Source organism: Formica exsecta, unplaced genomic scaffold (assembly GCF_003651465.1).
Source record: "Formica exsecta isolate Colony F162 unplaced genomic scaffold, ASM365146v1 scaffold265, whole genome shotgun sequence".
NCBI classification, from domain to species: Eukaryota; Metazoa; Arthropoda; class Insecta; order Hymenoptera; family Formicidae; genus Formica; species Formica exsecta.
The window spans coordinates 853617-867319 of NW_021849915.1; the positions used below are offsets into that span (position 1 = coordinate 853617).

The following is a 13703-nucleotide window of genomic DNA, read 5'->3' on the forward strand; positions in this document are numbered from 1 at the left end:
GATCCCAGAGACCAATTGGAGAGAGCCTTTGCCACGCGGCATTCTTTCTCTTTCTTTCTCTCTCTCTCTCTTTCTTTCTCTCCCTCTCCCTTAATCGCGTTGGTGTGTGTAGGTTCGATTCGCACGCCGCCATAACATGGCGCGGGTATTTCGAATATTCAAACTATTCTTTCCCACGCAAATCTCGCAGCTCGACGAATAATTAAATAGCGGATTATCTATTGAATTATTTATACACGTACTTGCAAGAATCTACAGTTTGTAAAATAACTTTGCATTTTATACATGGATTAAAAATAGCGCAAATTATTTTTACGCGCACAATATTTATTATTATTGTCTTTAATTATGATTCTGAATGAGAGACATCATGGATGTGTATGTGCGTGTGATGCGTAAGAGAAAATCCGGTGTCGGTGCAGCATGTTGCGCTCTGGGAAACGAAAATCCCACGCAGCATCCAGGAAGTGGTGAGGGGTGGTACCGGATGCATTTCAATGAGGGGAGACGAGAGCGAACGAGTTCACGTAAAACAATTCTTTCTGCTTTTGGCAAAGAGAGAGAGAGAGAGAGGGAGAGAGAAAAAGAGACCACCGATCTCTTTCATTGTCCACCGCAGGAGTGCATTTCAGCGAGGTGTTTGGTTGCACAGGTTGCGCTTTGTAATCCGTAATAAAGCGAAGGCTCTGTTACGTACTTCCTTTCTGCGATATTTGTTACAAAATATGGTCGACAGAATCGTCAATGAATTTGTATCAAATAATTAAAGAGGCTTATACAGAGAGAGAGAGAGAGAGTATATTCAAATTGAAACGCGTTGCAAAATACAATACAATAATTAATCAGCTGATTGTTTTATTATCCATTATTTATATTTTGCTTTTTTCTTGGAGAAGTCCTTGATGAAATATTATTTAAAAATCTACCGCTGCATTATTGGATACATTATATTGGATATTGACAAAGCTTTTATTTATGCAATCTTAAAAAATTGCACGTATCGCAAATAATTACTGACGATAAAAAAAAAAATAAACATGTTTCTCGCGTTACGGATGGCATATTGCGCGTGTATTTGTAAGACGATCAGATTATTTCAGAAGGAAATCGGTGTTTATTCGCGGGCGAGGCGCGCGACCGGAAGACGCGCGGCCGCATCTGCGTCGCGTGTTTGCCAGCAAAAGAGTCACCTGTTTCATCATTTTGCTATCAAAGCCGGGCTTACCCTGAGACCGGCGCGTGTTATCTCATCGCGTGCTAGCGGTAACGGGCACGAAGCTGCATAGTCGCGATAAATCACTTTTATCAAGCTCAAGGTGGTGGTGGATCGAGATCGAGGTTGAGAACGGGTGCACTGTTTCGCAAAAGAGGTCTTTTCTCCGAGACACGTCGGTATCTAGCGAAATGGAAATCTTATGCCAAACAGGGATAAATCGGTCAGTTTTTGCAAAAATGCTAGAAATTGAAATATTAAAATTGTTCAAGAATCGAATAATCGATTAAATCTCTGTTAGCTTTAATTTATATTTGTGAAAACGTTCTATATTTAATATTTAAAAATACATACGATAATACAACACACATTCACACTTTCATAGAGCTTTCAAAGAATGGAGGCTTCTTGTTTTGAGCATCTGACATTATTATCCGTTCGCATTCGCGGAAGGTTCTTTATCGGAAAGATTCTCAATGCTTGGTCAGAGAACAATGTGTGTGGTATATATCGTACAGCAATATCCTTTGTCGTCGTCGCGATTGTGCCCACTTCCGTGGGAATTCGCAGAACGGAAGTGCAATTTCTGGCTGGTACCGCGTCGTGTCCAGCTTCCATGGTAGCGACGCGAAAAAAAGCGATCCTTAAAGAAACGATGCCAGGTGCAACGCACTCTCTCGCGTCTTCTCATGACGAATACTCCGGATTTAATTCGACGAAATCGTGATACTCGTGGTATTAGTCTCTCTCAGACAGCGAGAGTGTTTTACGGAAAAGATACAGTCGATGAAAGACGACAATTCGCAATCATAAGATTTTGTAGCATTTAATGCGATAAGTGAGTTGCGCTCTGATAACATCAAAAAAGAAAGTTTATGCTATTAAAAGTTACTTTATTAATGTTATAAATCAAGGTTACTATTGAAATTATACATTATTATAATTTATATTATTAAAGATTACGATGCTGAATTATTAATTCAATTTTAAAGATTTAAATGCCTGGCGACAAACGTTACAAAATATACTCATCCATTATAGATAGATGTTTGGCGTAATACAATATAATTAGGTTGCGCATAATTTACGTAAACTTCAAGCATGCAATTCTCTGCCTTTTCCTAAGCATGTTTATGAAAATGGGAAAGAAAGCAAAAGGAATATATTGGAGTACACAGTTTTTTTTTATAAATATTATAGAAATATATTAACTATTTTTACATTTGTCTATATCGCGCGGATTATTTACTCCAAATTATAAATATCAATTGAATATAATCACGTGTATTGCACGTTCATTTCTATAAATATTAAATTGAATAAAATCACATGCGGTGCTTTAAAATTAACATAATTGAATTTAATTGGACAAATCACACGTAATCTAGTCACTTCTTTCAGATATTAATAAAATTCGTTAATTAAAATAAAGAATTTTGCTTTGGTTTCTTCGAGACATGTTGGCATCATGCCTCCTCTGACTAGAATTTATAAACTAATTATAAAATAATTCAGTTCAATTAATAAATTGACAATTTGAGAATGTAGTTTTATCACATTTGTTTTAGGACTTTATATTCCCCGTTTTCTCGCTCTTCGTATAAAAATCTAAATCTTACTAATTTTACTCTAAATTTTAGAGAAGAAATTTGCAAGTAATTTTTAATATTCATTGAAGATGAATCACAAGTTTTGAAATTAAACATTTATATAGTTTTTTTTTTTGTACGAGGAGCAATTTCTATCTCGTAGCTGCGATTGTCTTTGCTATTATCTAGTATATCGAATAATATTTTTACGATTTTTCTAGTTTAGCTTTTTTCGTCGGATTTTCATTCATCGGTTCGTCATTTCTTCTTCTTGAATTTTTGTCTGTTTCTTCTATCTGTTTTTCCTGCTCGTTTCTATTTTGTTCTTCGTTAATTAAATTTGTGGGATCAGAAATTTCGTTTCCGTATTGGTCTGTTTTTACCCACTTGAAACGTCCAGGTAGTGGCATTTCATGCTTAAAATCAAAGTTCCATTTTTTCATGTCCTGTACATCAATAAATATCAAAATTTTAAATCACTTAATCGATATCTAATCTATTTTGCGTAGGATTACTTTATCGAGATATAATTATTTAATAGATTAGAAATAATTTTAATGAACGATTGTTTGGATTTAACTTATTGGAGAAAAATCGTTCGTTTCTTACCTCTTCTGATCTTTGTCGGCTTTCTTCGATAATACGATTGTAAAAGTTCTGTTCCTCGCCGTCGCTGTCATTTTCATCTGCAAAAAGTTTTCTACGCGTGTTCCGTAGACCATTTATCGATGTATTGACACGTTCTTCCATCATCAACCAGGCTCTTGTAAAAAAAGTTAAAATTTTAACGATAAGTTCTCAAATTTATTTTTATATTTATTAAAATAATTGCTCACATATTGAAAAACCTTCTCTTTTTTTATGTTTTTCATAAATTTCTTATAATTTTAATTATATTCACGCAAGAAAATAATTTTATCTTGTATAGATATGGATATTTCTTTTACGAGTCTTGATTCTTTTATCAAATATAAACACAGATTAATCTCATAAATGAATTTGAAAAATTAATATATAAATTAATTTTGTTTACATTTTTATCTGTTCATACAATGCACTTAACGTATAAGAATGAATAATCGTAAATCTAAATTATTGTATTAGAAATGTGACAAATATTTTTTTTGAAATTTCTCTCGTTTTTTTCTCTTATCACATATTATTTTTTATACGTTGCGTTATTTTAATTTTGAAAGAATGTATTTGTTTTTATGTATAGTATGAAATATTAAAGGAAATATTTTATACTGCAATATATATTATTTGCTTATAAATAAATCATACAAGAAAATTAATTTTAAATATGTAATATTTTTTTTGTATACTTCAATTATTTGAAATCATAAAAACAAAATTTCTTTTAAAAAGATTTATCAACGAACTTACTTGTTCTCTAGCAAAACGATCAAATTAGTTGAATACGAAACTACTACTGGCTAGAGGTTTCTACTGTTAAATTGAACAAGTAAACTTGTTGATAAATTTTTCCAAATAAATACCTATATATAAGGATATATACACCGTCGAACAATTAAATTTCGAGACTCGCTTTGCATTTCCGAACGTTTGATCCGTATGTGCTGCCATTTTAGGGGGTTATTCACAACTCAATACTCAACACGTGGTGCAAGTTTTAAAGTTTTATTTGGTTCAATAGTTAATAAGATAGTCACGCAAAGTTGTGTTACAAAATTTTGTTTAAAAATCGGTGTAATAAAATCCTCCTGAGGTAAAATTAGATTAGAAACAAAATTTTGCGTTGTCGCGTATTTATCTACAATCCTCTAATTTTACCTTAGGAGGATTTTAACTCACTCTCTTTTCTTAATTCCATGTTCTACAATTTTTATTTTATAATACTTTTTGATAAATCTAATAATTTTAGTGTTGTTTTAAGTTTTTTGGTGAAAATTATTTGTTTCATTTTTTGCGATTTTCTTCAAAACGAAGCAAAAACGAGCAAATCTCTAAAGGACTTTTTGTCTTAGCTTATCGGTCCCCTACACGCTCCTAAAGTTTTGACATTTAAATTGGGGACACCCTGTATAATAAATAAAATTGTGTGCAAACACAGATTGTACTTTAAACTGATTTGAACGTCAAATAATATGTTTCGAGAACATCAAACCATTGCTCTGACTAAGTTGAATGAAACGCGACAGCAATGTTCGAGGAGCAATCGCGATCCTTGAACGAGATTGACCTCAAAACCCCGTCGGTTTGTCTTCTCTTTTCTACCTCGCGGAGGGTAAGCGTCCCGGTTTCCCGGGTTCCTCCGTGCCTTTTTCCAATTGTGCCACCCCCGGTGAAGTCCTCCAAGTCGCGGCAAGTGGATTATTGACGGCACGAAACAATGGCGTAGCTTTGTTCGGCGCGCTCCCGCGCGTAATATGTGTTCGACGCACAGAGCACGTCTGTCCATCCGTCAGTTTTGTACGTCACGAGTGGCACCGGGTATAAGCCGAACGAGTGGCCCTTCGTACCGGGTCGAGTCAAGCATCGTACGGTACATCTGGCTGTCTGATCGGTGTTTATTAAAAATCATACGGAACTATAATCGCCCGCACATCCGATCTGCTGCGTTTAGATGCGGCTGTTAACCACCGCGGTACCGAATAAAAACTTGATATCAAAGAGATTACGTGTATGTGTGTGTGTGTGCATATAAATACTGCTATATATTCTTAAAATTATTTTTTATTAAAAAAAGAACTCATGTTATTGCTAATACAATATTAAATAAAATGGCTATTATAAAGGCTCTTGAGAGAGAGATACTATACTTATAAAATAATACATTTACATACAAGAGACATACGAAAAGCGAAAAGAAAAATATAAATATAAATTAAAAATTTGAGGTACCAAAGGGTAATCATATTTTTTTTTTTTTTTGCAAGTGTATAAACATTTTTAGCTTATAATACACAATGGAAATGATAAATAAGTTATTCTTTTTTTCTCAGGGGTTTTATATGATTCAATTTAAAAAAGGTATAGAGATTACAAACGGTTAAAAAACAATATTCGTGCATACTTATCAATACTTGTACAAAGCAAATAGCCAATGTACAGACGGGCGTTCATCCGACAATCGCAGCCAACTCTAAAATGGTCCGAGAAGACACACACACACATAGATATACAGAAACGCAAGAGGAACAAAAGTCGAATGCAAAACTTATGGTATGAATCACGAACGAAATGTATCACTTCGCTTTGGTGAAGCCATTCGCCAAAAGAGCTGGAAGTTTAGCTCGGAGAGGAGTGTCAGCTTCATCCTTACAACATGGGAGGAAGAAGCTTCCTGCAACGATTTTATTGGTCTTTCTTGAAAGAGGCAGCAGCCGGTTGCTCCCCCGGAGAGATGGGGTAGCACAAAGCGGGGCGGGAGGCGTTCGGGGTGAGTTAATTCTCCGACCATTCCTTCTCAAGTTTTGATTTTTGGTATGACAAATTCAACCTTAGAGATAACCGCGATATTACGCGATTTTGCCTTCCACGTGGATGTCTTCTATACGTTTTCTAAAAGAAAGAGTTCTTTCTCGAAAATTTTCAGACATTAAAATAGATTTTTTTTTTTATCAATTTAGTTCAAAACGAACAAATACATGTAACAAAAACATATTCTTCTTAGTTAATAATAAAGATCAAAATGTCGGATATTGGAAAGCAAGAAATTATGAAAAGAAATGCTCCATAAAATAAATATTTCGTTAAAAAAAAATAGATTTCAAATTAAAAAAAAAAAAAATCCAAAATGAAACTTGTATAAATTTCAATTTATCTTGTGGAGCGCTGAAGAATTAATTGCATATCCAATATAGCGTATTATATATATCTTTTCTCTTTACTAAATTACAATGTACGTGGAAATTATATGGAGTGTTTGCCGAATGCCAAGGCAAATCGCAAGAAATATGCTCGCTCGTGAAGGAGAAATCTCTGTGACGGTAAGGAGTCGTGTACCGCTGGGAATGCCGTGGTTTGGCCATGGTGAATTTTGCCATGGAGGTCGTGATCCAACGTGCAAACAGCCCTATGGGCAGAAGCTTCGATTTGGTATCCACCGATGTCGACTATCGTGCATCCCCCGGGGCGCAAAAGCGGTGCTCACCATCGAAATAAAGTCCCGAGATATGATGCTCGAAATAGCGCGCCGAGATTGCTCTCATAACGATGTTTTCGGCTGTAGTTTATGTTTTTGTGCAAATTATTGGCAATATATTTTTCTAGACAGGCCACAGAATAACAAACATATATACATATATATCATTCTGTGCGTAATAAATATCATATAATTTTATTTTTAAAATAATAATATTACCAGAAAGAAAAGGACTGTATATCGTTACTGTATTTTAGAAGAATGATTAAATATCGCATCGCGCAAAAAAACCTGAGCAACTAATTTTTTGTTTCTTTAAAAAGCAAAATAAGATAACATAATCCGGTAATTATAAGCATTATTGCAATATTGTGTATTGCATAAGACACATTAAATAAAGCAATATTTTCTACGCGCTCGCGATTCATAAATTTCGCAAATTAATATTCCACGGTCTAATTAAGGAACTACGCAATCTTCTTGAAAACGCGACGTCACTTCATCTCCGACAAAGTCTGCGAAACGCATTTCCGAGGAACCGCGTAACCAGTAACACAAAGTAGAGAAGTAAAACACCGTCTTATACCGGTGCGAGGAAGTGACGCAGACGAATCTCGAATTAACGTGCTTCATGTTTGAGCACCGCGCCAGAGAACCTCTCGAGGGGTTGCGAGAGCGAGGGGGTGGCTTGACAGCGACTGGTGGCTCGGAGGGATTCAATATAATCGCGCAATAAAATTCACTTACAAGCTATAGCCGCGCGGCGCCCCCGTCACCCTTCGTATAACCCGGCTCCACCCTACGCTCTTCTGCCCCTACAACCCCGAAAAGCGGTGCTTTATCCGCGTCGCAGCAAAGCGCCATGAAGTATTGCTGTCGAGTTTCCAACCGAAATTCACGTCCGCGCAGCACGTCTGTAAAAGGGGTTGATCAAAATGTAGGTTTATGTTTTTTGCCAACGTTTTGTACGTCCAACAATTTTTTCGAATTATTTATGGTAAATTTTGCAGATTGTTATACAAAAAGATTGTATAAAACAAATAGTTTAATTGTCATTAAAGATCTTGCAAATATTTTTTATTTAGCCTTAAAACGTGATTAAATATAACATTATTAATTTTTTATTTACATTCCAAAATGATATGTATCTATATATGTGTGAGTCTTGCCTCGTTAGCCAATTTTTATCACTAAAACGAATGTTTCGCGGAAGACAAAGACGAGACGAAGGCGCGATTTTATTATGGAGATAATTCGACAGCGCAACCTCAGTGCCTTCCATTAAATCACGTTCCCGGCACGTAAAATATCGTATGCCGGCGATATATATGTGAATACTGGCCAATGAATGCCGGTTGTTTGCATAGGTCCGAGGTGCGCCGACATGTGTAGAAGGATACGAGAAGGACGCCGACGACGAGAAACGAGAGATCGGGGCTAGAACCCGAATCGTGCGGGGAACGAAAGAGAGACAGAACGCCACGGCGGGCCCCTGTGTACACTCAGCTGTCGGCCAGTTTTTGCGCGAGATTGGGCCCCTCCATCCACAAGAGTTCTGATGTTACCGGGCTGTGCCTGATGATAATGCCCTGCGCATTCGCGTATACCTTTCGGAAAATGCAGTCGAAGCTTTCTCGAAAATTTCTCTCCAGTAATAAGAAATACATATATGCAAAAGTATATACAACATAATTAGCTTAAAGCTTCTTTTCAGGAAAAGAAAATAAATATTTCGTAATGTTAATTTTTTTTTTTTAAGTTACCAATTAATTCGAAAATTAAAATTTTGCGCAAGCTATTTTGTAAACGCAAGAGTTGTAAAAAAGATATATATAAAATATTTTTAATACATTAATACACTTTCATATAATGGATCCCAATTTATGATCAATTCTGTCAATTAATTTTTGTTAGCGATTAATTTTTTATCGACGTTTCTTCAATATTCATCAGCTTTGATCAACAATTGTTCGCCATAATAAATTTTTGAAAAAGACCAAATATCACGAAGAGACTCTACATAAAATATATTCTTTTCTTCCCATTTTATTTCAAAAGGATTGCGTAAGATGGCGGAACTCCCAGGAGAAAACTCGACATCGACGCATCGAGTTGAATCATCGGGACGACTTGAGTCGGTGGATTCTTGTCGGAAGAGGTAGCACAAGTAGACGCCAAGAAGTGGGGTCTAGAAAGGGAAGACGAGCGTATGCTTCGTCGAGCGTGAATTCGCGATATTGCCTTCAAACGCTACATAATTGCGGTAAAATTCGATGTCATCGTGGATCTTACCTTTTTCGTGAATCTGTCGACATTTCAATGCAACCTGAAATCATTCAAATAAAACTTGGAAACAATTTCAATATAAAGTTGAATTTTAATTCCGCAAATTTGCAATTAAACAAAATAATTTCAATACAAAGATAAACAATGTGGCATATGATAAAATTTTATGCAATATTAAAACAGTCTAATTAAATACACATACGATAAATTAGCATATAAATTAAATAAATAACAATATTCATATTTAGACAATTTAAAATAAACATATTAATTCGTATTGGTACACAATTATAATTAACTCTATTCCATCTATTTCAAATAATTTACACAAAAATAGAGAAAGGCTGCTTTCTTAAATTATCTGTCAAAATTTACTTATATTTCGCAATCATCGCGCAAAGAGCTACGCTTCTTCTCCAAAGTTGCTGAAGCTGAAGTCTGAGTGGAATTCAGGGAGATGCGACGTAATGCGCAAGCAGCCGTGACGGATTTATGGTAGCTGCAGGACTTTTACGGAGGAGCAGGAAACGCTCGGCGTACGTTTGGTCCTGCGAGAGGAGCTAAAATGGAAATTCTCGCCGCTGGTTGGTTGGATCCGGCTGGATCCGCCTTTCGTCCTTGCCCCGAAGCGAACTACGTGTGTTACACTATGTGGTGTTTAAGTAGTTACATATACCTAGCAGGGTATGCTGCTGCTGAGAATCGCGGGACCCCATAATAGTGGGGTCTCCCCTTTCCTCCGTCGGCATCGTCCGCTTCGCCGTTTTGGGAGCGCCCCGGAATTCAGGCTTGCGTTATGGGTTTGCCTAGCGGTGTATAATCCGCGTCTCGTAAGTTCGTAACGACGGGATTACACGACGGGAATCTGAAACAAATCGAAACACACACCTATTCAGAATTTAATTCGAGCTTTGGTTAAAGGGAGCCGCGTCTAACGTCTCTATTTTGAATTTGTAAGAAGTCAGCTGTCTGTAATTTTGCACCTTGTCATCTTCTTTCAAGATTCTTAAATGCATACGATACTAAAATAAAATTACTTAACGATCACTGCAACAATAGCGATCCAAGGAATGTAAAAATATAAAAAATCTATTTAAAAAAGTTTTTTATTTTTTTTTAAATTACATTTTTAAGATTCCCCCCACATTTGACGACTACATTTTTGAAACAAGACGATAAACTTAAATGTGGCTTTACCAAAATTTAATCGCGGAAAAAATATCGATGATTTAAGAGTTAACATTCTTCTATTAAGGTTCATATTCTTATTAATAAGTTATTAAATATAAAATATTATTTAATTCCGTGCCCGATTTGTTGTTCTCACGAAATTAACGTAGCTTGCACATTATGCGTATCGCGAGTTAAACAGGTATAATTTAAATTACATCGCGCCACAAGCGGGGTCACAATTTTCCAGGCCACCGAACGATAACTTTTCGCGCGAAATATTACACGATCGTTTTTATCAAGCGTATTTACGAACTCGGTCGCGGTGCATATTTGTCAAGGTGAATTTCATTTACGAGTATCGCGCTTAAATATTTATACACTCATTTCCCTGTAAGTAATTTACTCTCGTGATTGGTTTACGCCGCGGAGATTATTTTTCATTATTATTTTTCTGGTTCGGGAGAATTTTAATGCCGGGTGTAACAAAAAAATAAACTCGCCCCGCGAACGACGGCGCTAACGATGTCGAGAGCCGCGAGAGAGCGGGAAAGCGTGCGAAAAGCGCGGCGACGCGACGCGAGGGATGAAAAGAGCCATTCATCTTGACATCGATCCCGCGCCGTCGTTTTTCTCTCTTTTACGGCGTCAAGATAATGCGACTGTGATCGCCACGGTGTGCTCAATGAAACGGCACAATATTTGAACCACCCCGCTCGTGCGCGCGCGCTTCCGACCCCCTGCAGGCTACGCTCCTCCATTGCTAGACAAATATGCTCCGAGTCAACATTCGCAGTACCGAATACAGCTACGTCTGATTGTGTTCTCTGCTAGAACGGGGGTGAAAGAAAGACAGACGTGCGCGTGTGTGTACGCGGCATTATGCTCATCCGCACGTCGTCGAATCGAGAATCACGACGACGACGGCTCCGAGAGCCGTGTGTAATGAGAATTAAAGCGAGAATTCCTCGAAATCTAACATTTTTCGCCGTTCGAATTAAAAGATTTGCATTCCTATGAATATATGTCAAAAAATTTTACACATATATTTAAAAATAATACCCTAATTAATTAAATGTCAACAAGAGCAAAGTAAAAAAAAATGCAATATTTTTATATTGAAAATATCTGTAAGAACCTATTCATATTTCACAAATCTAGCAATTATTCGATAATACAACAACCGGAAAAAAAAAACTGGTTGATATCGACAATCGTTTGCCGGAAGAAAGGTGAATATCGCTGACATGATTTAATCAACAGTATGGTAATCCTCGCTCCGATGACAAGATCGTTCCGGTGGAATCTTGTAAAAGCCAAACAGAAAACCGCCCCGCCGGTCGTTTCGGAAATTAAGTTCCTTCGCCTTTGGCACCCGAGTCCACGGGGATCTAATTATCAGTTTGGGAACTTTCGAAATTAATAAAACTTCGTCTGCGCGTTCCGTTTTACCCGCCCCTACCTACCTCTCCTGCCCTTGTTATATTACTCTTGGAAGTAAAACCTTACATCCTTAGAAAGGAGGGTTCAAGGAAGAAACGTAGAGAAGGAAGAAGGTTGGATAAGTTGCTCCCAGGAAGAACGAACGCAAAGGGTGGGCCAAGGGGGAATTTCGCGAGAGTTAGTGGGGATCCTTTTAAAAGGAAGGACTCGCGAGAAAAGCGAAAAAGAGGAGCAGGCAGATTCAGAATTTACCAATTTAATGCGAATGAAACTCTACCAACGAGTCTTTCCCGAAAAGAAGTTCGCGTATTGTGACTTGCATCAGACTTCTTTCTAGAGTCTTCTCATTCATACTTTGCTTTACTCAAGATTGTACAGATACTTTCATGAAGTTGATGCATACTTTAATATACAAAACATAAATATATTAAAAAATAAAAAAATTAAATTAAAATGGCCTTCCTCTTTTGCAACCTGAAAATATTTATACATCTCATCATACATTAATTATAATACTTAAAAAATATACATAAAGCATAGACTGCATTAAACAGAATATATTAAAGAATAAAAATATTAATAAGAATTTATTAATAAAAATATTAAGCAAAATATATAATGTAACAATGTCAATTCTATAATTATATGTATATTATATCGAAAAACTAAAGATAAAAGTAAAATCATGCTACATTTGTTAACATCACAATTTTCAGTAAAGAGATTTATTTGGCTTTCTAAATTTGTTGGTTGCCTAAAATTTTATTGGACATAAAATCAAACTAAATGATTTTGTTAAAATGAAGAATCACATAACATCTATAGTCGTAACTCTGAGACGAAACTTCTCGCTTCACATTTATTCTTCCATTCTGTTGATGACAGTTTGCCGATAATTCAAAACTTCCCTCGGCCTTGCTATTCTATCCCACTTATCTGCAAGTTTGATGCTGTGGAGTAGCTGTTATTGAGATTTCGATTTGAAGAGACAACTACATAGATGACGCTCTTTCCCCACAAAGATTTTTAGAAATAATACTAATTATATTCCCCTTCAATGTAATAAATATAATCTTGAAGGCTATAGTAATAGAAAGAGAGAGAGAGAGAGAGAGAAATAATAAATAAAATATTATATCTAAAAATATTTAAAAAAAAACATAATACATAATTCATATATATGCAATACTTTTAATTATCACATATTCCCTTATTTTATGAAAATTACTTATATTTTTCACGCAAATAGTTCACACAGTGGGCTTTAAATGGCCGCTAAATCGAGAATAGAATAGACACATATATAATCTTCCTGTTAAGAAGATACTATAAAAAGGTGTGCCCGTTAAAATCGCGCTCGTCCAAAATTCACATAACATTGACGCTTAGGTGCGAGCTCCTCGTCTTTCTTTTCGAAATGTTTCGAGTGATCGGAAACCGAAGTAACGCCTCTGTAGCGATGACGTCGAGGGTCCTCGACCCGTCACGTGGGACGTCCGCCTCCTTCCGTTCTTCGCTGCACTCTGGGTCACGCACAACGCGCGCATACACGACCCGTTAGAGTTCGGCACTCGAGAGCCCTAAAGTAATTCGGTGTCACGCCAAGCTGCGGTTTTACATCGAAACTGGAGTGTCCCATTGATACACTTTGGTCGCCATTATAACGCAAACGTCCCTCTATCTCGCACCGATATACGCGCAATTCCCCATGTACTTTGCAATTTTACCAAAATGTCCCGCAATATTGATAATATTTCTAATATTTAACATTAACAATGTATCTTATAATTTTCTAAAAGCACAACGGATGTTTTACTTTAGTTAATGCACGTGATATACGTGCGTTGCATATATCTGTAACAACATAATTTTATATAATATTATATTATATTAT

General features: G+C 36.2%; 1 protein-coding gene and 1 long non-coding RNA gene across 2 annotated transcripts in view; both read right to left on the minus strand.

Annotated features, from left to right (window-relative positions):
• Positions 1-2391: 2391 nt before the first annotated feature.
• On the minus strand, positions 2392-3562 carry LOC115236958. Its single transcript, XM_029809696.1, has 2 exons — positions 3412-3562; positions 2392-3248 (listed from the first exon to the last, which is right to left on the minus strand). Exons 1-2 carry the CDS (start codon positions 3553-3555, stop codon positions 3009-3011), a joined length of 384 nt encoding a protein of 127 aa, XP_029665556.1. The 5' UTR covers positions 3556-3562; the 3' UTR covers positions 2392-3008.
• Positions 3563-8987: 5425 nt separating this feature from the next.
• The window catches only part of LOC115236925, a 29031-nt gene continuing 24315 nt past the window's right edge, over positions 8988-13703 (minus strand). Inside the window, exons 2-3 of the long non-coding RNA XR_003884281.1 lie at positions 9873-10061; positions 8988-9236 (exon numbers count right to left, since the gene is read on the minus strand). This is a non-coding gene — a long non-coding RNA (uncharacterized LOC115236925). The remainder of the gene's footprint in view (positions 9237-9872; positions 10062-13703) is intronic.

What these genes read in the sequence shown, in the direction of transcription:
- LOC115236958 (XM_029809696.1), bottom strand. Translation starts at nt 3,555, where the DNA reads ATGATGGAAGAACGTGTCAATACATCGATAAATGGTCTACGGAACACG. An exon ending in GCCGACAAAGATCAGAAGAG is followed by an intron (nt 3,249 to 3,411) that starts GTAAGAAACGAA and finishes ATTGATGTACAG; the next exon opens with GACATGAAAAAATGGAACTT.